The sequence below is a fragment of the Haliotis rufescens genome, unplaced genomic scaffold (genome assembly GCF_023055435.1).
Source record: "Haliotis rufescens isolate VD_foot unplaced genomic scaffold, xgHalRufe1.0.p SCAF_5, whole genome shotgun sequence".
In the NCBI taxonomy this organism is placed as follows: Eukaryota; Metazoa; Mollusca; class Gastropoda; order Lepetellida; family Haliotidae; genus Haliotis; species Haliotis rufescens.
The window spans coordinates 20,739,282-20,766,508 of NW_025964223.1; the positions used below are offsets into that span (position 1 = coordinate 20,739,282).

Here is a 27,227-nt window from a genome sequence, read left to right on the forward strand (position 1 = left end):
GAAGCAAATTTCTGGTTTTCCCCTCTGTGATACTGCTGGAATATTGCTAAAACTAGTAAAAGTGGCATAAAACCAGCCTAAAACCAAACTCACTAACACTCAGAGTTGAAACATAGGCAGGTCTGCTGCCAGTGTCACATGAATTAATGACGCATTGCTGTAAAACAGTTAACAGGAGCAAGTACACTTAATCTTGAAGTTCCCCCAGTTTGATGATGTTACGCCAAAGAAAGCTTGACAAATTACACGTAACGCAGGGATTAGTGATGTAGTATGGTCAATTAAAATTTGAAGTATTGAGTGTGTTCAAAGATATAATTTGTGTGGACAAGGAAGGGTTCTTAAGGGTTATTTGAATTTTTTTGTATGTACTTTCGGCATGTAGACATAAATATTAGGTGGTATTTTTCAATAGTAGGTTGCACTTTGTGCATAATTTATAGAGCTAAATCGAGCCCTGTTTTAGCACAGCTCGTAAGTAAACTTAATTTGCAGACCAATTTGAGACTTCCTAGCACATCATTGTCTATAACTTGCTTGGAAATTTCCTTAAACTGGTGTTACTGAATTGATAGATAGAAATAGCTTGTTCTGGGACTTGGTTCATTTTGAATTGCTTGTTCTTTTGGGGTCACAGGTGGCCCAGTTGTCTTAGGTGCCTTAATTCGCTATGCAGAATTGGCATGCCAGAGACCTGATTGTGGGTTCGAATCTCAGTGTATGCTTCAAGGTTTGTCAGCACCAACCTGTGCCTGTGGGTTTCACCAAAGTGGTAAACATCTGAGACATGCATCACTTCGAACTTTCCAACAAGATGACCAGAAATGACTAAGAAAGTGATATCCCAAATTTGACATTTGTTTTGTGTGATAACAGATATAATGTTCAAAGAGGCATCACGTCCAATTCACTCACTCATTCACTGCTTCATCTTTTTCAGTTTTTAGAGACGTCTATTGTATATGAAATCTATGATGACCTTGATTCTCCTGAGTATGACTACCCCAAGCCGAGTTTGGGCCTGGTGACACAGACCAGTGGTAGCATGGGCTCCTACTCCAGTAATACCTCCGACAGTGCCAAGGTGGGTGCCGACCAGGGATTCCCCTGGATTTCATATCTGCTGAGTTGCACACTATTAGGATTTTGTCAGAATGATATTGATATTTTTAACCGATTTCAATATAATTAAGGGAAATTTATTACAGTTGTTTTTTATTGTTATTGACCTCGCTGCGAGCATTGTCACATGTACAGGAATTCAGCTTAATCTGAAAGATTTACGATCCAAAAAGAGATATGCGAGGACACTATTGGAAAGCCTAAACGTACACCAGTCCTCAGCACACCATTAACATGAGACAGACTGTGTCTGGCTAGCATGCTCAGTGTCAGAAATTGGCCCTTGTCCTGTAGTCCTTGTCAATCTGCCCAATAGTTAAGGTATCATAAGGACTAGTAGAAATTTGCCATTTTTAAGGGTTTTGCTATATGTTATCATTATAAGGACTAGTGGACTAAAAGCGCTGATGCTAGTACCAAGTTGCATTCCTTCAAACAAATAATATTTTTCATCGGTCTGACTGATGGTTATTTGTAGAATGGAAGTCCTAACCTGTTATTTCACTTTCCCATGGTTACTTTTGTGATGCCACTCAACATCAAGTGGAATACATATACTGAGGGGTGAGATACTGCAGGCATTTCATAGATGTACCCTATTATATCTACTGGACATAGGTACCGATAGCCAGAAATAACATTACAAAGTAGACAAAAAATATGGATAACTAGTTATACTGTTGTCAAGGAAGACATTTTTTATCTAGTTGTCATCCATCAACTTCTTAGAAATGCCTATCAAACAATTTGTCACGGCATTGCTGGACAGATTTTTAAGAAAACATGGCCCTAGTCAAACCCTTGAGTAAAATACCCACTTATGGACGTGGAACTCTGTCAGGTACCACTCGTACTGTCTGACCCTTGGACTAGTACTGTCCCACTCCTTGACCTGTAATACCTCAATTGTGGACTAGTTCTGACCAAAGTTTGGACTAGTAATACCTTTGTCATGAGACAAGTAATACTGCAATCTTGGACCAGTACTATCACAGTCTTGGATTAGCAATACCTCAATCTTGGACCAGTAGTGTCCCAGTCTGGGACAGTTAAATTATAATACCTCAATCAAGGAGAGTATTGTCCCAGTCTTAAACAAGTAATACCTCACCCATGGACTAGTAATACCTCACCCATGGACTAGTAATGCCTCAACCATGGACTGGTAATACCTCACCCATGAACTAGTAATACCTCAACCATGAACTAGTAATACCTCCGTCATAGACTAGTAATACCTCCCCCATGAACTAGTAATACCTCAACCATGAACTAGTAATACCTCCCCCATGGACTAGTAATACCTCCGTCAAGGACTAGTACTGAGTGACTCTTGGACTAGTAATACCTCCCCCATGAACTAGTAATACCTCAACCATGAACTAGTAATACCTCCCCCATGGACTAGTAATACCTCCGTCAAGGACTAGTACTGAGTGACTCTTGGACTAGTAATACCTCAACCATGGGTTAGTACTGACCATATCTTGGACTAGTAATAACAGATAAACCACAAGACACACCACTAGATGTAGGGACCATTTCAGTGTATTGCATGAGACCGTATGTTCCAGCAGTCCGACCACACGACGTCCGTGAAGGTGAAGACCGGCAGTAGGAAGTGGAGTGCAGGCTACCAGCCTGACCTGGTCTGCGTTCTGACGTGGGTGGATGGCGAGCCCCCGGGCAACATCACCAGCATTCTCGTCAACTCCACATACGGCTTGTAAGTTCACTGTACTCACAACCAGGCCAGCCCCCTGAGGCTCTGCTTGGTCACGGTCCATACTAATTGTGTACTGCCAGGAGACTGCTGGTCCACACTTGGGCAGTCTCACTTGTAACCTACAGCACTATGTTAACACGTCAAGATGGGCAAGGGCTGTAAAAAAACGTGCTTCCTCTCGTTCCCTGGGAGCATGTTCCAGATGCTGAGTGGACCTGCCTGGGGAGACCCATGCATCAACACTAACATTGCCCTCACTGATTTCATGGGGCCACATGTATACACAAAGGCGAAGTAACTGTGATCAGAAGGTTTATTGATAACTGAAATTGATACTACTTACAATGATATGGACTAAATGGCTTTACAGATGATTCATTTTCTTACTGTATGCTACCTACTTGTCATGCAGCTTGAGGCCGTTTTGGTGCATGTTAGGTCAAAAGAAAGTCACACCACAAATTCTTTACTTTCAAGCTACTGTTAATGAAAATACCAAGACATTTCACCTTAGCTTGTGGAAAGAACACAATTGCTTCTGTCAGAATTTTACTTTTAATTTTTTTTATTTGTTGCCAGACCTTTATTAGAATTTGGTTTATGAATATGCAGATTCCCCAAATTTTGAAATGTGAAAAAAGAAGGAAAGGAAAAGCAATTTGTTTTTATTCCACCAACCAGAGCTCAGTAAAATGTTAAAAAACCCAACCTCATTTACAGTTGCTTTTAATATAAATAAATCAATGCTGAAAATTTATCTCTTAAAAACTTCAAAGCACAATTATTGATGACAAACAGTGGGAGAAAATAAAAAAATATATTTGAAATTGCAATTTACCAAAAAAATTGTTTGACCTACCAACCTGAAGTTTTGGGCCAAAAATCCATTACCCCCAATCAAACAAGTACTACCTTATTATTATGGCCTTAATATTTGGATTCAATCGAGTCCAATTAAACTGCACACGTAACATCTTCAAGGTTCAAGAAAATTTTAATTACATGCTTCTAATAAATCACAGTATGATAAACTTAAACTTGATGAGTTAATTTTTACGTTGAGCATACACAATGCAGAGTTGCGTCCCTTGGGCATGCCAGAAACCTATGATTGTGGGTTCAAATCCCAGTTCGCCCCAATTATGTTTCTAGGTTTGTCAGTACCATACCTGTGCTCGTAGGTTTCACCGAAGTGGTAAACGTCTGAGACCTGCATCACTTCGGGCTTTCCTCCCACATTGAGCTGACACGCCTTGATATATCTGGAATACTGTTAAAAGCGGCGTTAAACCAAACTCACTCACTCAAGAGATAGGTACAAAATGTCTGATTGGGAATAGTTTGACCGTAGCCCTGGACAAAATGTATTTAGATATGGGTAGCCTAGTGGTAAAGCGTTCGCTCGTCATGCTGAAGACACGGGTTCGATACCCGACATGGGTACAATGTGTGAAGCCCATTTTCTGTGTCACCCGCCGTGATATTGCTGGAATATTGCTAAAAGCGGCGTAAAACCATACTCACTCACTCACTCTGCAACAGGAGTCTTTTGGGCAGTGGGGTAGAGTTGTGGTTTTCTCTTATGGCTGAAGGCCCGGATTTGATTGGCCTCATAGTTGCAATGTGTAAAGACCTACATGTTTAAAGACCAAAATGTGTTTCACCTACTCGTGCAAATTCACTTACTCATGCTTATTCTTCAGGATGGCCTTCGGGAATGAGTCTGGCCTGGCAATCATCGACTTCATGCAGAGGACGTGTCTCCTGAACCTGGGCACCCCTGATCTCTATGGTGAGTCCTCCATGGAGGAAGGTCAAGGTCATGATCAAGGTCCTCTCTTGGGTAGTTGCTGAGAGTAGTGGCATAATAATCTATAACAAAATTTACCATTACTTCTGCATGAAATACTGCATGGTATGATGACATTTCTTTACCTTGATCTCAAATCTGATCTCGACCTCATGTCTGACCTATATGTCAAATATGACCCTGATCTCAAGTCAGACCTTGATTTCAGATCTGATCTCGACCTCATAACTGACCTATATGTCAAATCTGACCTTGATCTCAAGTCAAACCTTGATTTCAGATCTGATCTGGACCTCATGTCTGACCTTGATCTCAAGTCAGACCTTGATTTCAAGTCTAATCTTTATATCATACCTGACCACATTATCAAGTTTGACCTTGTTCTCAAATTTTACCTTGATGTCATGCTTGACCTTGACCTTAGAACAAAAAACATTAGCATTTTGAAACATTGAAAATTCACATTCAGACATGTTGTAGGTGAAAGCAGCCAGTGAAAAATCGCCAGATATTCTTGAAAACATTTGACTAATGAAGTCTGAATAGGAACAAGAAATTTGAAAAATAAATATTTGCTGCTTGATCCCTCTGGCTTTTTTAGATACTTTCCCTCACATATAAAATAATATCATCTACAATGCTAGAGAAGTATAATAATAATTTTGATTTAGAATTCATATCATTTGCAGTAAAAGAAATTTTATGATAATATTTTGTTATTGACAGCTAACATTACACTAGAGTTTTAGAAATGTCATCGTGTTTATTCTATCGATATTCTCTTACATTATTGCACTATCAACGTTAAGATTTGTCATCATATTCATATTTTCAAATATTACTCACATCCTATCATCTTACAGTTTATAATGTTTCTGAATACCAGTTTTACAGTCATCTAACAACATCCATTAAGGCAAACATGTCTATGTACTCTTTGGTGTTATTGTTTCCCTTGTAAGATCAGCAATGGTATTGCACATTCCCTGTGATCCTATCTTACCCTCTGTGTGAGACTCAAATAACCCTTCCTACCTCTTGTAGATCTTGGGAGTCCAGTGGCCCATGGAGCGGACATTTGTGTGTATGAGATGCATCCTTAAGCCATGCCATGATCGTGGATTCTAATCCCAAATAATGTCCTTGGTCGGTCAGCACCAAACTGTGCTCATGAATTTGATGGAGCGGTCGGGTAGCCTGGTGGTTAAAGCGTTCGCTCGTCACGCCGAAGACCCGGGTTCAATTCCCGACATGGGTACAATGTGTGAAGCCCATTTCTGGTGTCCCCCGCCGTGATATTGCTGGAATATTGCTAAAAGCGGCGTAAAACCATACTCCTCACTTATAAATTTGACCAAAATAGTTTTCGAAGGGAAGTTGTTCTGCTGTTTTGTAACTGAAATGCTGTTCACAGCAATGTTAATCCTAATTCATTCAGTCTAGTGTTATACTTTGTGTATGGTACACATCTGACTTGAAAATACATAAAACTTGTCTGTGCAAAAAGACTTTTGGGTCTCGTAGCCCAAACATATCTGGCATCATTTTGCGATCAACTAAAGGTTTACCAATGTACTGTCTTACTAGACAGTAAGAAATTTTGTTAGACTTGGGATTCAAACATTTTTAGGCTGTAAACATTTAGTGAACAATTATTCAGATAATTTTCATTATGTAAGGATCAAAACAAGACTCTGCCCAATTTCCATCTTTGAACAGCTTGGGACATGTAAACCGCTGGTGGATAGACATCTTATGTTGACTTCCTGACTTGGGTATAGTGTGTACCAATCCTTTTTGAAATCCTTGATCCACCTCTATATATGCAGTGTTTAAATTTAGGGAGGTCCTGGAGTCCTTGAGGTTTGCTGTAGGAATGTAGGAATGCTATATTTGAATGTAGGAATGCCTCTATCTGTACTTTTCTACCTTCAGGTAATGACAAGAACCCCTCTTTCATGCTTAATTTTGAACACTTATGTGTAAGCTGCGATAACTTGAAATGACAAATATTCTTGTATGTCTGTTGTGATGAACATGAGATAAATAAGATGGCAGCTGTTTGAAGCTGTAACATACAAGATTCGGTTGATGCTGAATCTTTTCCATATTTCCTCCCCAGGTCGTATGCCTAGAACTAATCGCTTGCTTGACCCTTCTGTATGTATGTCCAGTCTGGTGTCCATCTGTCTTTCCAACTGTCTGTCAGTACCTCCCTTCCGTCTCTACCCCTCTCACAAGCCAGTTCCCTACTTTCACTCACTCAAAGGTTAGGGTCATTCATCCACTCATCTTGACATATCATAATCAATATTTAATAGTAGCATTTTCATGGCAGATGACCTTTCATCTCGAAGTGGTTTGGGGGGGACCCATGATCTTGTTTCTTTTGTACAGTTCTCAATATGAATCTGAATATTTGTGCAAAAAAACCAGTTTGTGCTTTTCTGTTAGGGTGATCCTATGCAGCCTCATCTAGAAATGTTCATTGGAATTAACTGATTGTCCCATTGATACATCACCAGGGATAATACTAGGCTGGGGCCTTGTGCTTTAAGACGCTAAATTTGAAAAAAGGCTGACATTTTCAAATACACTGGGATATTTTAACATTGTGGTGTGTGGGCAAGTGTGGATTTACCTCTGGAATATTTGAAATTTTCGCATAAAGGGCCCATGTCAGAAAATTCCTAGAGTCACACATTCATACTGACCCCTCAGTCTCCAAACTGTAATCCTGCAGGAGATCATGGGGCAGAGTAGACCCAGAGTCACGTGTCACAAAGCGATCTTAGTGCTAAGACTATCATACCAGCTCTACTTGTATCATACACTGATGGCAGTTGTAGCACTACAGTCACTTAATGAAACAGGCACCTGGCTCTGACATGGGAATTTGTTGACCACAATGTCTTCCCTTGCTGGGGGCACGGGTGGCCCAGTCGTCTAAGGCGCCGCGATTCGCTGTGCAGAGTTGCGTCCCTTGGGCACGCCAGAAACCTATGATTGTGGGTTCGAATCCCGGTTCGGCCCAATTATGTTTCTAGGTTTGTCAGCACCATACCCATGCTCGTGGGTTTCACCGAAGTGGTAAACGTTAAGCTGACACGCCGTGATATAACTGGAATACTGTTAAAGCGGCGTTAAACCCAACTCTCTCACTCACTCTTCCCTTGCTGGCTGTGTGTAACAGTACCAGGGAGGAACTGACTGATGATCGTGGTATCAACCACTGATTTGTCTGGCCCTGACTTGTTTATGTATAGGCTGCGGTGATATAGCCGGGATGTCACCAAGTCTGTGTAAAACACCCTCTCATTCGTAGTCATGCTAAAGATTTCTTCAAACTTCGAGATGATGGGAGCACACTGTTTACTTAATTGCATGTGTTTTGTTTTCTATTTTTGTTAAGTTGTATTATAAATATAAGTAAATAGCTTAGAGATAACATTTTTTTAATAGATAATCTGAAACATTTTGAAAATGCATATTCGATTTTTTGTAATATTTGGCAAAATGTCAAATTAAGTTTTCTGAATTAAACACAACTAAGTCATATGGGTTTGTATCATATTTGATGTATTTGGAGATGGATATTAGCAGAAAAACATCTTTCTGATTTCGAGTCGATTATGCATTTTCACTGTGTGCAGTATACATGTATGTGAAAGAAGCGACCAAACAATTTTGACTCGGCAATACCATTAAAAAATTGAAATTAAAATTTAGTGTTGATTGCACACTCACACATGTGATAATAAATGTAGAAATCTAGAAAAATCAATGTGTGAGGTATTTTAGACTTTATTAGTTAATGCTGTGAGATATTACCTAATGTCATGATAGTGTTAAACATTATGGATGACAGTAGCACCTAGTTGCCATGAACTAAGTACTTTTGACAAAGGTGGTGATGAAAATGTAATATTTTCTCCAGGTTCCATGGACCCCTACCAGAGGGCGCCTCGATCTCCACGTGGAAAAAAGCCACAGAATGCTGAAGGTGTTGGTCAGAATTCTGAGGAATCAAAATCGCCAACAACAGATCAGGTGTGTCATCGAGAAGGACCAAACTGGATCTAATTTTAAATTTTAATTTTTAATATCTAATTTAATATTTCATCTTTTTCTGGATTTGCAAAACATTACATCAGCATTGCTAAAATGCTTAAGAACTAACAAACTCTCACAGCGAATGGCAGTACTTGTAGAACGGTACGCTTATGGATGTTAGATATATGAAGCATTATTGTAAAAGAAATGTCTGAACATTCTTCTCAATATTAATATCATAATTCTGAATAACATCTTAAGAACAGAAAGTCTCCTTCATGAAGTTGCATATTGAATTTTTTCTGAAATCATAGTTTTACATTTGTAAGTTTATCTGCTTGATGAATGGATACTGATTTTTACTATATATATATATTATAATAATTCCATTTATGGAAGAGACATTGATTTGGAATATTGTTTAGTTGATGAATAATTTAGTAATGTTGCTACTAATGACAGTATTTGATTCTTAGTTTTGCAGACTTGTTTTGGTTTTTTCCTATGATGAGTTTGTATTGTTTATGAAATTAATTGATAGTCATTTCATGCTTTTGCACTCACTGACTATGTTGTGATTCCTAGTGTAAGGCTGATTTTAATTTGTTAGTTTCAGTTCCCATCTTTCTATGTCCTAACAGTCTGCTGTAGCTTATTATTATTTTGGAGGCAGGGTTAATTGCCTTTGCAGCCTTGTGCTGTTTTAACTGTTTCATACAAAAACTTTCAAATATGGAAAATTGGATTTTTTTGAGCTTCAATTTGACTCTTTAGATATTTTGAAAGTCGATATGAACACTTTTGTTAAATTTCAGCCTTTAAATGCTGGTTCTATATCAAAACAAATTCTTTTGTCAAATTGGCATGTTTTAGAGAATAAAATTATTTCGATAAAGCTGAATGAAAATAATTTTAATTTTAGAGAATATTTTAATTCATTAATAATATGTTATAGTTATATGTTGTTCCTAGACGTTTGTGTTTTAACACTTATGATTTAACAATTTGAATACTTGATGGTGAATTCTCTTTCGTGTTCACTTTGTCATGTAAACAGTTGTGACCAGCACATAGGTTGAATCGGCAGAGCTTTGGTTATTGTTTCTTTTGCATGAACATCGTTTTCCTTGTTCTTTTGTTTAATTTTATTGTGTTTTCGTTGTGATGTTAATTTCAGTCCTCGCCTCCCTCGATGTTTGTAACCTCCCCAGTACCAGCTCCGAGATCAAAGAAAAAAGATGATTCTAAAGGAGGGGCCAACCCCCCTCCCCCACGACCCCCTCCACCCAAACATCGAGCAACTTCAGGCGACCTTAAGGTCATCTCGGAGTGTTCAATCGACTCAAATGTGTTTCCGTTACAAAATGAGCCATTTTCTCCGTATGAAATTGTTGTCCAACCAGGCGACCCGCTGTTTAACAATAGTTTGAATTCTGATAAAACAGGGGCCACTCTTGCCCCATTCAGACCTAAAGCACACAGTCAGTCTGGTAGGAGAGAGCCTAAACAGGAACCATCTCAAAACGTTGTCAGTAACACCTCGGCTTCTGAAGGTTTAGATGATGGTGACACGACACCACCAATTCATGACCCTGATTCAAGTGGCCCTGATCCACTGCTGGAAAGTCAGAAACCAGCTATGAAGAAGTGTATGTCAGACACAACGAAAATTCGAGATGATCAAGTATTATTAAAAACCCGCAAACTGGTCCGAAGGTCATCTTCAGACCCTGACCTTAGTGCTTTGCCTAGCAACCAAGGAAATAAGAAGTCATTTATCAAAAGGATCCGGAATTCCTACAAAGGAAGGGGGACGAAGGAAAAGGATTCTTGTAGTCATCATAACAAATCTGATAGTGACAGTCCACGAGAAACTGTACGTTTGGAGGTCGCTGATAGTCATGAGAATCAGGTCACAGTGTTTTTGGCAGATGAGACTGAGATGAGTTTGGGTGTGGAACAGTCACCGACGGCGGAGGGGAAGGAATGTGATTCTGTGGATGCCAGCGGGAAGGGTTTCTTGCGGAAAATGAGTACCAAAATACGTTCAATGGGTGCCAAACCACGCTCCAGTGAAGCTGACGGTGATGACGACGCTTTTCATGTGGAGCGGGATAGGACAAGGGGATGGAGAGACCAGGCTAGAGCAGATGTCATTGACTTACGGGAAAACGGAAAAAAGCCCCTTTCCCGGCGAATAAGCTTAGTAGACCTTTTCCAAGGCAAAAAATTAGGTAACTCTGTGACTGATTTTTTTTTTTGAGCGAGTTTTGTCATGTTTTTACGCCTTTTGTTCATTTTGAGAATTTTTATTCACTAGAAGTTTTCTGGAGGAGATTGATAAATGCACTGTTTTGACCTGATGATTTTGTCGTCTCATCACATTGTCTGCTAACCTTGACGTGATTTCTCCCTCTCCTGCCTTTTCAGGGTATGACCACTATTGTTAGCTTCGTAACTGCACTGAGGCGCTCATGGCCAGTGATAAGTGGCTTCCACTCTTTCTTGCTTTGGCTTTTTACAACACTGCACAAGTTATTGAGTGGTCAAGGATATACTTGGAAGCTATGGAGACCTTTTCTGTCTATGGCAACTTTTCGACTCGTGACAAGAATTGTATCCCAAGGAATACGAATGTAATTTTAAGTTTTAATTATTTGAAGTAAATAAGGATTAAGACTGATTGTCTGTAGAGATTCCAACCGAAACTTAGATATAACATTGAGTTAAATTAACTTGTCTAGTAGTAAAACCAGATATTTTGCTTTAATAGAGTTCAATTAATTTTTTCAATTTGTCTAAAAATTTGAAAAGTGTTGCACAAGACTACTTGTACTGAAAGCATACAAGCAAATCCTTGACCATATAGGTTTAACAATGTTATTTTTTCGGCCTGATTTGTTTCGTTTTGCAATAGCATGTGTTGTTGTAACTGCATGAGGTTTTCCTTCAATTTGTTTGATTTTTATTCAAAGGTTTGTCATGCTTGGCAAAAACAACCCAAATTCCGGTTTTGCCATGTTGATGAACTTAAGTTGTTTTGTTTCTGTAGTTTTTACAATTTTGTGGTTTCTTTTATTCCAAATGGGAGCAAAAGCCACCAAGAATAACTAGTGCCTGGTTTTTAATTAATTTCTAGATTAATGGTGTTTGTATGAGTCCTACAAGCTTAAAGCAAAAGAAACCTCATCCCGAGTTGAAACGGACCAAGTCACAAGGTACCACTAGGGCCAAAATACAGAAGGCGCAGAGCTTCGCGTCAATGGAGGAACACGCAAATGGAGGAGGTGCTAAATGAACTAACTCTTTCAGTCTCTGCAAACGTTCCCAAGATGAATGTCTTAACTGTACTAGGATTTGTACAATTTTTTCTTTTGAACATTCAGTTGGATGTAGACCGTAGCGAAAAAAAAAGGAAGAATCTTTTTTGATTGATAATTGTTTTAGATAGAAGTGGAAACAAAATGAATTAGTGATTTTTTTGTTTGTTCTGTGCATGGTGTTGATTTATGGATTTTGAGAGTTTTATGATTGCAATTTATCGAATGCCTAGAATTTAGATTAGTATTTTGGACATTAATTACATATTTTGTCAATACTGTGGACAATCTGTTTCAATGCGACAGAAGTATTGAGTTTAATATGTAAGATAGAGTGGTACCATTTGGAATACATTCTTTTCCTTGATGCATCATGAAGTTTTTATTGTTAATTTTCTGAATTTTTGCATTTTATAATTCTTTAATATTATTATTGAGAAGAAAATTGTGTTGTAGTTGTGTTTGGCAGTTTCCATTTATTTAATACAACACTTTTTGTTCACTCTAAGAATGCTATGTAACAGTGAATTTTATCTGCATTTTGAAGGCTTGTTGATCTTCATTAACCATGGCATCTTTTATTAAACATTTGCACTTTCAATAACCACATCGAAATATATATTTGCACCAAATATGCACATTGTAGTCTTAATATTTCTGGTTGTGTTTTCTTCATCTTGGGACTTTGCTAACACTGAAGACAATTTTTAACATGCTGTTGTCCGGTCGGTGTTTGAGCACAAGAACATCAAATTATCAGCTAAATGGAGTCATCCCACAGAATTTCCCCTATTGTGTTGCGTCATGACCTGGCCACAAAAACCCGGTTTATTCCACTAAATCAGTAGACTAAATATGTGTTTAGAGTAGATATGTTGAGTTTGCATGCCTGTCTGTGCGGGGGTGAGTGTTTAACCTATATAGAATTTGACAACACCTACGAACACTTCTTAAAGAGTGATCTCCCTTGCTAATTATTTGTTTTTAAAAATGAATATGTACCTATTTTTAGCCGTAACATTTAAAAAAATTCAGTTTTCATTGTGATTTAAATGGTTGGAATGAACCTTCTTGTACACTGAAAAAACAAAATGGAAAATTCAATTTTCTTATGTAAGGCCAGGCGTTTTATGTTTTTCGGATTACGGACCCGCCGACCCTTATTTTTGAGAAAATGTAAAAAAAAAAAAAAATCAGATTTCCATTTCCCCCCCCCCCCCCCCCCCCGGTGCCACATAGTCAGTTATTTTATATGTTATCATCACCTTTTAAAAGAAAAACATGAATTTACCGTTGTAAAGAGATACATAATCAATCTTTGTTGATCTCGAAGCCGAACATGAATAGCCTCCCTTGACAGTTGTCCCGTGTTGTAAGTGGTAGAATTTTTATTGTTACAAGGGGCTTTCTTGTCACAAATGGCAGTATTTTGATTACAGAATATGTTCATAACATATACCAGAGGCATTCTGCATTAAAAAAAAATGCATCTGGCTTTTCTTTTCTTTTTTTCCCCTCCTCCAACCCTGGACCCTGAAAAATCCGTAATCCTAAAAATAAAAAAAGCCTGGCGTAACACTGTTTTGGGTGCATGTACATGCCTAAACAAGTGACTGTTATGGCCATAGGTCCTTTTAGTCTGACATATGATAGTAGATTTTGACTGATGTTTCAAAATTTTGAAATTTTGCCTTTGAAAGTTTGATGATCCCCAAGTAAAATGAACAAGTCACTTTTATTGTGTAAAATATCATGATTCCAAACATGAACGTCTTTTTCAGCTGAAAATTTGAAAAGGATATTAAATATGAACCATCAACATACTGTTGATGAACCCAGCTTGGAAATTAACAAAATTGACAATATTCTAAACATTTTGTTTCACTCTTAAAGTTGGAAATTGGTCAGGTATCGGGGTAGGCGTGTCCATGCTTAGCATTCTCACTGGGTGACTGACTTCATCTGTGTCTTAGATAGTTTGATATCACATAAAGAGGTGACACAATTGTACGTGGTGCTTGAGTAGACTAGAATTATTTCTATGTTAACTACATGGTTTCAAACAATGAAGATACATAAAACAGAATTTAGAATTACCGTATTCGACGTAATAAGTGCCCAGGGCGCTCTCAAAATTAGAAACATGAGGCTCTTATTAGAATATTATTTCAGTGGAAAAAACAGAGTTGAACAATAAATTTGGTGGTTTATGCTGACCGCCTGAAATGTTTATATACGACATATATATTTTTCCAGAATTTTATTGACTATAATTAAGGGTGCATATGACACACGAGTGCGTATTATACACGAATAAATAAGTCTTGTGTACATTGAACGATCCGAAGGGGTGCTTATTGGGATTGTTCACTAGCCAGTATATTAGCAAATATCGCTGTGGGCGCTTATTAGAGCGGGGTGCTTATTACGTCGAATACGGTAAATAAAAACGGAATCAAAGTTTTGAAAAATGTTTTAAAATTATACATTGTATAAGTAACTTATACAAAGATGTTTTGATATACAAATTGATTGATAATGAATATTTAATTTTCTATTTATATTTTGAGTTTCTACTTTTCTGTGTTGACAACACTACATGACAACAGTTTCATTGTTTGAAATGGTAGTTCATATCATATCTTTGAATTTGTTCTTAATGTTTGTCACATGTCTGTTGTTTGAGAGAAATTATACGAAACAAGCAATAACAAATATTGAAGATATCTTTACCATTTTTACCATTTGTTAATTGCCAATCAATTTTATGTGTGTGGTTGTTATCAAGACGTGATGTTTATTGTTAAAGCATGCACATTGTAGATCATGATTAGAACTCTAACTATTTTAATATTAATTTATCATTAACAATACAACAGACCAGTTAGTTAATATTCTGCAAATCACATTTATTTGGTTTCAGATGTTAAGCCACCTCTAGTATTTATTTGTACATTTCTAGATGCTTAATAGATTTCTATCACTGAGATACACAGTTTTGATGACTTTTGTTTGATAATAACTCCATTGGTTTTGCAGTGACATATCTATCAGTGGATTTATCAAGTTAGCATTCCTCATAATTTCATTGAGCATGGAAAATTGATATTTACATATTCATCGCACATTTATCGTTAATCATGAAATCAAATAGCTCATGCTCTCGGAAAAGATTTTATGAAATTTTGTGCCATTCCTGCATTGTGCATAAAACTATTTTAAAAAAAGGCTATGTATTTTGTATAAAAAAATATGTATGGAACAACTCCATGAAACTTTTCACTCTTTTGAACACAAACATGTTACAAATGGTCTATTTGAGCACTTCAGTATTTTTGGATTATTGGTGAAATGGTGATTGATATGTAAACTAGCTCCATGTTCGGTTCATGTTTTGGTTTTAATATGTAGCCTCCTCCTCCTCACCTGCGTGTGGCCCAAAGCCCGGAAATGTCACTAACACATTCAGTCTGCGTATGCTCTCCTCACATCTCCAGGCATTGCCTTGTCATCACAATCTCTTCACACGCACAACTGTCATCTCCCTACGTCTGTTGAACCTTCGTTAACATTGTTGAAGGGTTGGTTTTAATGAAAAGAAATAGACATATTCAACCGAAATTGTACCCTGGAGTATGATTGCCCTGTTGGAAGAGTTCTAGATTGAGAGCCAGTGTTAGTGTCCCCTAGCCTCATACATTCAATGATTTCCATTGGTGAACATAACAATTATAAACATTAATGAAAAATGATCTCATTATGCTAATTATTGTGACAAACATTTTTAGCTAACAAACATGACAAATAAGGATGAAAAAAGATGAGAAATTATGATGGCGATGACAATGAACAATTACAAACAATAATGACAAACATTAAGAGAGGATGGCAAACAATCGTGACAAATTACAGTGATGAACTATAATGACAAACAGTAATGACACACAATGACAAACAATGATGACACACAATGACAAACAATGATGACACACATTGACAAACAATGATGACACACAATGACAAACAATAATGACAAACAATAATGACAAACAATGATTACACACAATGACAAACAATAATGACACAATGACAAACAATGATGACACACAATGTCAAACAATAATGACACAATGACAAACAACAATAATATACTTTAATGACAAACAATAATGATGAACAATGACATAATATGTACAACAATGATTACAAACAGTAATGACTCACAATGACAAACAATGATGACACACAATGACAAACAATGATGACACACAATGACAAACAATAATGACAAACAATGATGACACAATGACAAACAACAATAATAAACTTTAATGACAAACAATAATGATAAACAATGACATAATATGTACAACAATAATTACAAACAGTGATGACCAGTAATGACCAGCAATAACAAACGGTGATAAACTATAATGACCAACATTAATGACAGAGAACAATCATGTACTGCAATGACAAACAGTGATGACAAACAATAATAACAAAACAAATGAGAAACAATGTCATTATAAATACAATATGTTAATAAACAATGAGGACAACACTATTACAGCATTTAAATGTAGAATAAGATGTATTAATTTACAAACTTGATGGAGTGACAGTCATTTCTATTAAAAAGAATTTATATCAGTCATTATTGCAGGCTTCTGTCTTCAAGTAATCTGTCATCTGATAGCGATCTTGTTGCAAGAGCAACATTATTATATGATCACACATAACAAGATCATATCACTTCTTGGTCTCCAGTTGAAGATCATATTCTTGCCCCCCCCCCCCCCCCCCCCCTTCCACACACACACACACACACACACACACACACACACACACACACACACACACACACACACACACACACACACACACACACACACACACACACACCCATGTGAATTCCAGGTTAGACTTGGTTCCCAGCAACCAATAATGTTCATATACTTTAGTGATAAGCTTCTTGTATACTGAATCAGGTTTTTGCCTTGGCTCACAAAACTAGGGGTCCAGGGAACTAGGACCCCCAATAATTAATTTTAAGGGTCTTTGCAGGTAACACGAGGGTCCTGTAAGCTGATGAAATGGTGTAGTGTACTGTACGTTTAGAAAATTACTTGGGAGCCTGGAATGAATCAATGATCATGTGGACAGTGGTCATAACTGATGTATGAAATGACAGACACCCATTACTGTTCTTGATGCACTGTAGGTACAATGAATATTATTGTGTGTCCCCCGGGATGCAGTATATTCTTTTTCTGCGTCCATTTGGTACATTTGTGTGGCACGTAAAACCCTGCTAAATTCCATTTAAAATAGGTGACCCCCATTGATAGTAGTACACTAACACATGATTAACTGGACCCGTGAAGATCCTGGGTACAGTAGGTCTTCAGCAACCAATGCTTGCTGTAAAAGGCAACAATGCTTGTTGTAAGAGGCGACTAACGGGATCGGGAGGTCAGGCTCGCTGACTTGGTTGATGCAGGTCACCGATTCCAATTGCATGGTCAGTTGCTCAGGATATTAATCACTGGATTGTCTGGCCCAGACTTGATTATATACAGACCGCCGTCACAGAGCTGAAATATTGCTGAGTGTGGCGTTAAACAACAAACACACAAATCATAATGCTGTGAGTCATTGGGCAGAGACATCATTAGTCGAACTAAAGAATCAATAATAGGGCGATTGGTTGAATATGTTATTTAATAAATAATATCAGTCAACTCCAGTTTTAGAGATTAGGATATATATTTGAATATTTGAATCTTTAAATTCATCAGATGAATAAACTCTTAAAAGGTACTCTGTATTTGGGTTAAAAGATCGAAGAAAAGTCATTCCCCTCCCCATCACTTCAGTCATCGATCATAGATGTAACCTATAGATTTAACCAGGGTAGAATTCTTGTTTTCATTGCATGTATTTCATGTTGTATGTCTAGGTACGGTACAGACTAGAAAAATAGAAAAAAGAAATTGAAATTTGCCTACCTGTACAGTACAATTTGTTTTTCTCCTGAAAACAATTCTCTGTTGCATTTGTGCATACTAAAATCTCTTAAAGTTGCACGTGGTAGTTTCGAGGACCTGTTAGGGTGCTCATTAATGTCATTTGGTAAATCGCAGTACATCCAGGCCCAGTCATCTGGAAAAACCCTAACAGATCCTCTTGATATTGTTGACAAGAAAGTGGAATGAACTTGATGGACCACCAGAAGTTGTAAAACTCATATCACCTCCTCCAAGCATGTTGATAGCTCTCATTACCTGTTGTTTACCTGGATGCACCTGTTGATTACAGGTGTGATGCAATGGCACTTGTCGTTTCATAGAGGTGATGTGTCATTATATATGGTTGTTATGCTGCAGTTTCATAATACAAAAGATTCTAATTTCAGGAAATGTTCTCATAAGTGTATTGACTTTGGAAGACACTCATGAAATTACCAGCATTAATAATTATGGCTGAAAAAAATAAATATACTTGTTTTGGGGGCATTTATGTATGCAATTGGCCAGAATTATGTGGGATGAACTGATAGTTGGTATGTCCAAGTTAAGCTGAAGAGGGTACGTCATAAAGTAAAGTACAGCAGGTCAATAAAGTAAAGCTCTCTCCTCACTAATTCAAGCTTTGTTCATTATTTTAGCATTTCCTAAATTGTGAGATACTTCTAATACACTGAATTAAATTTGTGCAAATTTTAATCATTTCTACCAAATTTACCTATTTTTAGAATTTTGTTCAGTTGTTGCGTTTGAAACCATCTTTAAAAATTGTTTTTGTCTTAAAATATTGTTCCGATAGTATTTACACGACAGGAAGTTTATATGCAAGTTCTTCCATGTGCATCATACTTGCCTTTGAGGGGCGGTCGGGTAGCTTTGTGGTTAAAGCGTTTGCTCATCATGCCGAAGGCCCGGGTTCGATTCCCGACATGGTTACAAATGTGTGAAGCCCATTTCTAGTGTCCCCTGTCGTGATATTGCTGAGATATTGCTAAAAGCGGTGTAAAACCAAACTCACTCACTCACTCACTCACTTGCCTTTTGAAAAGTAATTGTTTGGATTTGTTAACTTCACTATCAGATGAAAGTCAATCAGTGATAGGTTCACAGAACCTACCCCCTGTCCCCATGGCCTCCGCCCCATCTTTGCATACTTCAAGCCATGGGCATGTGGCATATCCGATTAAGTTTACCTTTATAGTATGTTAATTGTAACATACTAAAGAAATATAAGATAGAATGAAAACCTTCACTACCCTGATTTGCTGCTAAGGTGTTTGAATCTGGAGACTTAGCATGAGGGTAATGACAGGAAATCATTGGTTTCCATGCCTTCTTTCTAACCCTGTAATGATAGCCTACAGAACAGTGGGATCAAATCCAACATGGCGTGTAAACAAAACAGCTGTATTGCCCAATTTAAGACATGGTCACTAAACAAGGCAACAATTAGAAACCTTTCATTCCAGAAATGATCTTCAGTGTGGTGTTCATTTGAAGCAACCACAATTTAAAATCAGGAGCCAAACTTGTCAAAGGGGGATAACTCTGTCACTTGTGTATACTGGGAACCCACTAATTAATTGAGTACAACTGGTTCTTTCAAAGTCAGTGGTTAAAACCAATTGTTTTCTCCCCTCACAAAAATACATTATGAAACTGCAGCAATTAAATGAAGATGTTTCTCAGACAACAGTGTCTATAAGATGGAAATCCAGCCAACATATTCTGATCAACACTACACTTGGAGGGTCATATCCTGTTTATCAATTTGTACACCTAGTTTCAACATGTCAGTGTCATCCAAGATACTGCTTTCTACTTAGTACTGAAATATGTCTCGTTTAATGTTCCATATAATTCAAATGAAATTTATAATATTATGGTTTTAAAATGTATTTTTGGCTGATAAAATCTTTAAATCTTTTGTAAGTATTCTATTTCCATTTGCAATGCAAACTTGATTTAAAATGTCACTTTAAATTACTTTAAAGTGAAATATATTCTCATTCCATTTGCAATGCAAATTTGATTAAAAACATCCTTTAAATTCTTTTTGAAATTGTGTTACTTATGGGATTATGAAATTACTGCAAGTTGGTGGAATTAATTTTATGTGGCTGATTTTTGTGTGACATGTATATGACAAGGGGTTTCAAAATATTTGTCCTATGTCCACATTTTGAAAATGTTGTGATGTGTTGATTTTTTCTCCATTTTCATCTTTGCACTTCAATACCAGCATCTTCAAATTAGTGTAAACTGCTTCCCTAATGCATAATCTGTCAATATATTCATTCAGTAACATTTACAAAAATATCAGCTCTTGAATGTCTTTCGATGGCAATTTTAAGCTGGTGATCTTCTATTTTAAACACTACCACAAATACTATTACTTGTAATATGACAATATAATCACATTGACTTGCTTAATAAATGCTACAACTTTGAGACCCCTTCCAGCTGAAATACGCATTCTTAAAACCAATTTCCTCTATGCATCACCATGTTGATTTTGTTCGACAGATAAATCGGACGGCGTTTCGTTTTCACGATCTCGGAGTTCCAGCATGTCTAGCCTAGAGAATGTTTCGAAAGAAGCCATCCAGTCCTTGATGTTTGCTGACTCGTATACCCGGAAAACAGGTAGAGAAGGTCGCTATCAGGATTACTAATCTGAATGTGTTCTGTGGCTGGTGCCTGTGTCGCTCACTGCTTGTGTGGCTGTATGTGTTGGGCTCGGCTTCAGGTATTGTATGTCAGTCTCCACACGGAAACTATCAAAGTTGTGGCTGATTTGCATCTTTGGAAATTATCATTTTGAGTTTTAGATCTTTCAATGTTATCGCCATGCCAGTGGAGCTCGGTGGGTTTGGTGAGCAAATGGGCTGATGTAACAACTTTGAATTTCAAGGATTACGGGTACTGTAGGTTGAGCAGTGGCGTGATCAACTGCAGAAACACCATCCTGACTTCAGGAACTGAGAGAGGTTTTATGGATTGGTTAAATTTCTTTTGATGTCATGACTGCCTTATAGTCTCTGATCAAATACTTAATCCGTGGACATTTCAGGTAGAATCTGTCCCAAGTGCCCCATGTTTGTCACCCCTATGTCGTACCGAGAGTATTACCAGTCCCCAGTACCCCATGCTTGTCACCCCTATGTGGTGCCCAGAGTATATCCGGTCCCCAGTGCCCCATGCTTGTCACCCCTATGTGGTGCCCAGAGGATATCCGGTCCCCAGTGCCCCATGCTTGTCTACCCTATGTGGTGCCCAGAGTATATCCGGTCCCCAGTGCCCCATGCTTGTCACCCCTATGTGGTGCCCAGAGTATATCCGGTCCCCAGTGCCCCATGCTTGTCACCCCTATGTGGTGCCCAGAGTATAACTGGTCCCAAATACCCCATGCTTGTCACCCCTATGTGGTGCCCAGAGTATAACCTGTCCCCAGTGCCCCATGCTTGTCACCACTATGTGGTGCCCAGAGTATATCCGGTCCCCAGTGCCCCATGCTTGTCACCCCTATGTGGTGCCCAGAGTATATCCGGTCCCCAGTGCCCCATGCTTGTCACCCCTATGTGGTGCCCAGAGTATAACTGGTCCCCATTACCCCATGCTTGTCACCCCTATGTGGTGCCCAGAGTATAACCTGTCCCCAGTGCCCCATGCTTGTCACCCCTATGTGGTGCCCAGAGTATATCCTGTCCCAAGTACCCAAAGCTTGTCACCCCTATGTGGTGCACCAGAGTATAACCGGTCCCCAGTGCCCCATGCTTGTCACCCCTATGTGGTGCCCAGAGTATAACTGGTCCCCAGTGCCCCATGCTTGTCACCCCTATGTGGGGCCCAGAGAATAACCAATCCCCAGTACCCCATGCTTGTCACCCCTATGTGGTGCCCAGAGTATAACCGGTCCCCAGTATTTTATTGTGATTGTACACGATACAGCTGGAATAATACCGTTTTGCTTAAAATAACATTTGATCGCTCACTGGCTGTTGAAATCTGGTTGACACAAGACAGTGCCTTGTGTGTGGAGACTGTCACTGTACAAATTCTCTTTTTACCTACTTCATCTACAATGGATATCTTCTCGACTTAATACTGTCAGGGTTCTGATTCCTTATGTGATTAGCTGACTGAACTCTTTAATGGTTCAACTATGAGCTGAGGGAGAAGATTCACAGGTGGCCTGCAGCCCTAGTTTGGGATTATTTCCTTTTTTCGGTGCTTGAATGATTGTGAGCTAATATTTTGTGTTGCCATACATATCTAAAGCTTTGTGTGTTGTTTTAAGTTCTATTTTGTCTATTTGAAAGCATGGAAGTGATTATCATTTTGGATACTCAAATTTCCTCAATTTCCTCACTACGTCCTACATGTTGTTTCTGCACCTCTCAATTTTGTCAAAATGACCCATGAAGATCCGGGGTGGAATAGGTCTTCAGCAACCCATGCTTGCCGTAAAAGGTGACTATACTTGTGGTAAGAGGAGATTTTCGGGATTGGGTGATCAGGCTCCTGACTTGTTTGATGCACATCATCGTATCCCAATTACGTGGATCGATGCTCATGATATCAATCAGTGGATTGTCTAGTCCAGACTCGATTATTTACAGACCGCCGTCTTATAGCTGGGATATTGCTGAGTGCGGCGTTAAACAACAAACAAAGAAAACAAACCATTTTGGATACTCCAATTTCCTTATTTTCTCACTACATTCCATGTTGTTTCTGCAGCTCTGAATTTTTTTCATAATTCAAAAGTATATTTGTAATTGTTGGTATTGTTTATTTTCTCAAAGCAAAAGAAATTCAACTGAAGATTGATTTGTTTGATAAGGTGTCTCTTTCTGTACACTTTATAAAATAAATATGACTTTGGTTTCAATAAAGCCTTCTTTTAACGTTTTGTTTACCAATGAAACTAAATGATTTCTTTGAGTAACTATGAATCTTTAGTTACTTGCTCTTGGTTTAGGTTCATAGAAATGAATTGGATGTGTTTGACATTTTGTTTCACATGTATGTGTTTCTTGCAGACAACTTCACGTGCCCATGCCTGTGGGTGGGAACAAGCCTGGGCTCAGTCATTGTGATAGTGTTGAATCTGCCCCCCACAGGGGAACAGAGGCTGACACAGCCAGTCATTGTGTCCCCAAGTGGTAGGTGCATACTGACTATCTGGTCTCGTGATAGTGCATACTGACTATCTGGTCTCGTGATAGTGCATACTGACTATCTGGTCTCGTGATAGTGAATACTGACTATCTGGTCTCGTGATAGTGCATACTGACTATCTGGTCTCGTGATAGTGCATACTGACTCTCTGGTCTCGTGATAGTGCATACTGACTATCTGGTCTCGTGATAGTGAATACTGACTATCTGGTCTCGTGATAGTTCATACTGACTATCTGGTCTCGTGATAGTGCATACTGACTGTCTAGTCTAGGATGGGGCATACTATTGATCTAGTCTAGTGATAGTGATACTGACTGGTCTAGTGAGAGTGCATACTGACTGTATATTCTAGGGTGGGGCATACTGACTGTCTGGTCTAGGCTGGGGCATACTGACTGTATATTCTAGGTTGGGGCATACTGACTGTCTGGTCTAGGGTGGGGCATACTGACTGTCTGGTCTAGGCTGGGGCATACTGACTGTCTGGTCTAGGGTGGGGCATACTGACTGTCTGGTCTAGGGTGGGGCATACTGACTGTCTGGTCTAGGGTCGAGCATACTGGCTGTCTGGTCTAGCGTGGGTCATACTTACTGTCTGGTCTAGCGTGGGTCATACTGACTGTCTGGCCAAGGGTGGGGCATACTGACTGTCTAGTCTAGGGTGGGGCATACTGACTGTCTGGTCTAGCGTGGGTCATACTTACTGTCTAGTCTAGCGTGGGTCATACTGACTGTCTGGCCTAGGGTGGGGCATACTGACTGTCTAGTCTAGGGTGGGGCATACTGACTGTCTGGTCTAGCGTGGGTCATACTGACTGTCTGGCCTAGGGTGGGGCATACTGACTGTCTACTCTAGGGTCGGGCATACTGACTGTCTGGTCTAGAGTGGTGCATACTGACTGTCTGGTCTAGCGTGGGTCATACTTACTGTCTAGTCTAGCGTGGGTCAAACTGACTGTCTGGCCTAGGGTGAGGCATACTGACTGTCTAGTCTAGGGTGGAGCATACTAACTGTCTGGTCTAGGGTGGAGCATACTGACTGTCTGGTCTAGGGTGGAGCATACTGACTGTCTGGTCTAGGGTTGGGCATACTGACTGTCTAGTCTAGGGTGGGGCATACTGACTGTCTGGTCTAGGGTGGGGCATACTGACTGTCTGGTCTAGCGTGGGTCTTACTGACTGTCTGGTCTAGCATGGGGCATACTGACTGTCTGGTCTAGGGTGGAGCATACTGACTGTCTGGTCTAGGATGGAGCATACTGACTGTCTGGTCTAGCGTGGGTCTTACTGACTGTCTGGTCTAGCGTGGGGCATACTGACTGTCTGGTCTAGCGTGGGTCTTACTGACTGTCTGGTCTAGGGTGGTGCATACTGACTGTCTGGTCTAGGGTGGGGCATACTGACTGTCTGGTCTAGCGTGGGTCTTACTGACTGTCTGGTCTAGCGTGGGTCTTACTGACTGTCTAGTCTAGGGTGGTGCATACTGACTGTCTGGTCTAGGGTGGGGCATACTGACTGTCTGGTCTAGCGTGGGTCTTACTGACTGTCTGGTCTAGCGTGGGGCATACTGACTGTCTGGTCTAGGGTTGAGCATACTGACTGTCTGGTCTAGCGTGGGGCATACTGACTGTATGGTCTAGCGTGGGGCATACTGACTGTCTGGTCTAGGGTGGAGCATACTGACTGTCCCGTCTAGTGATAGTGCATACCGAGTGTCTAGTCTTGGAGTAGGTGCTGACTCTGTTGATGCATGTCATCATATACTAATTGTGTTGAATGATGCTCTTGATATCAATCACTAGATTGTCTTGTCCAAACAATGAACCATGAAGAATTGATGATGATATAACAACTTTCTGAGAATTAAGCATACGTTGAAAAATGGGTTGACAGTACTTCAATCTTGTCACTGTATAATGTTGTAGTGACACATAATACTTAAACTTATTTGATCATTTCAGGGACAATCTTCCGCTTAAAAGGAGCAATATTAGCGATGTCGTTTCTGGACTGTAATGGCGTGTTGATACCATCAGTGTCCGAGACCTGGAAAGAGTCACCGCAGAGAGAGAACCGAGATAGCAATGAGAAGGCTCTCAAAAATAGTAATATTGGCATACAAAGTAACTTATGTTGCTGTCTTTTAGTTTATAGTAAATTTGATGTCCTGCTATGTCCCCCGTTAGGGAGACACTAGGGGCCCAGTGGTCTGAGGCATGGCGTTTCGCTTGGCAGAGTTGTGTTCCAGGATCCGCTGGTTGCGGGTTTGAATCCGTGATTATGAACCATGTTCTGTCAACACTATACCCATGCTTGTTGGTAGATGTCTATACTGGGAATATTATTGAAATTCCTCCCAAATTAAAATCTTTGTGTTGTCATGTTACTGAAATAATGATCTGTAGGTGTTGAGCCTCATTAAACGGGCTCCATGCTTGCTTAGAATTGGTACCAATCACAATTTAAACTGCCAAGTCCATTATTTTAATTTATTTTATCCTGGATCCAGTGATCCTATTTTCAACAAAACTTGGAACAAAAATAATTCCAAATTTACACTTCCCAAATTTTTTTGTGTGTGTGTGATTTGTATTACTCAGCACTAATATGATGCTCAAATTTACATTTATATTACTCAAATCCGACCCGTGAAGATCCGGGGTAGAATAGGTTTTCAGCAACCCAGGCTTGCAATTAAAGGCGATTATATTTGTCATAAGAGGCGACTAACGGGATCGGTTGGCCAGGCTTGCTAACTTGGTTGATGCATGTCATCGACCTGATTGTGTGGATCGATGCTCATGATGTCAGTCACTGAATTGTCTGGTTCTGACTTGGTTATTTACAGACCTCCTTCATATAGCTGGAATATTGCTGAGTGCGGCGTTAAACAATAAACTGACAAACAAAACAAGCCTCCTTGAGTGCCCTATTTTCGTCTGGGCACTGCCCTAGGTGCTTCGTTTCTGTTCCATCTTAGATTGGGGCGGTCGGGTATCCTATAGGTTAAAGCGCTGCTCGTCATGCCGAAGACCCGGGTTCGATTCCCAACATGGGTACAATGTGTGAAGCCCATTTCTGGTGTCCCCCGCCGTGATATTGCTGGAAAATTGCTAAAAGCGGCGTAAAACCATAGTCACTCACTCACCCCATCTTAGATTGAGGGTTGGTTATCAGTTGCTTTTTTCATTGTTGCTTTATCAGCATGTATGTTAGAGTTGAACTTAAAGAAATAAATCAACCATATAGTGATTTGTGACAAAATATAAGTTTTCTTCCCAGGTACTTTGGAATTTTCAAATAAATAATCAAACATTTTTTATTTCCAGGGCAAATGTCATTATCAAATAAACCACGAATATCTCCAACATCATCAACAGAGATGAGCGATCGCCAGTTTGTCATCATCTGTTCTGAGAAGCAGGGAAGAGTTATGTCCCTTCCATCACAAACATGTGCTTACAAAGTGAAAATTACAGAGACTTCTTTTGTTGTGCGAGCTGAAGTGGTGGCTGTTAGAGGTATGCTTTGTATATTGTCCTAGTATGCTGGAATCAGTTGTTTTGAAAGTAGCAGTTATAGTCATTTGTAGTTTCGAGACAGTATCGCGGACCCGTGAAGATTCCGGCGTAGAATAGGTCTTTAGCAACCCATGCTTGCCATAAAAGGTGATTATGCTTGTCGTAAAAGGCGACTAAAGGGATCGGATGGTCAGGCTCACTGACTTGGTTGATGCATGTCATCGATCCCAATTACGTGGTTCGATGCTTATGAAATCAATCACTTGATTGTCTGGTCCAGACTCGATTATTTACAGACTGCTGTCATATACCTGGAATATTGCTGAGTGCGGCGTTAAACAACAAACCAACCAACCAGATAGTATCTGGAACAACTTGTGATGGATTTTTACCAAGTTTGGTGCCCTGACAGTGCTTTGTCAAATTAAGTGCAATTTTGATAGGTTTTTAAATTTGTCGA

At 39.2% G+C, this 27,227-nt stretch overlaps 1 protein-coding gene across 7 annotated transcripts in view; it reads left to right on the forward strand.

The window, feature by feature from the left end:
• LOC124123000 (syntaxin-binding protein 5-like) overlaps nt 1–27,227 on the forward strand; it is a 154,835-nt gene that overhangs the window by 112,928 nt on the left and 14,680 nt on the right. For 2 of the 7 annotated variants that reach the window (XM_046486229.2, XM_046486230.2), the window contains exons 16-24: nt 941–1,084; nt 2,697–2,848; nt 4,552–4,640; nt 8,596–8,708; nt 9,889–10,945; nt 20,587–20,715; nt 23,106–23,228; nt 25,208–25,369; nt 26,576–26,767. In XM_046486229.2, coding sequence (XP_046342185.1) covers nt 941–1,084; nt 2,697–2,848; nt 4,552–4,640; nt 8,596–8,708; nt 9,889–10,945; nt 20,587–20,715; nt 23,106–23,228; nt 25,208–25,369; nt 26,576–26,767 — 2,161 coding nt within the window. The remainder of the gene's footprint in view (nt 1–940; nt 1,085–2,696; nt 2,849–4,551; nt 4,641–8,595; nt 8,709–9,888; nt 10,946–20,586; nt 20,716–23,105; nt 23,229–25,207; nt 25,370–26,575; nt 26,768–27,227) is intronic. The other 5 variants (XM_046486231.2, XM_046486232.2, XM_046486235.2 and 2 more) reach the window with 4 other exon arrangements.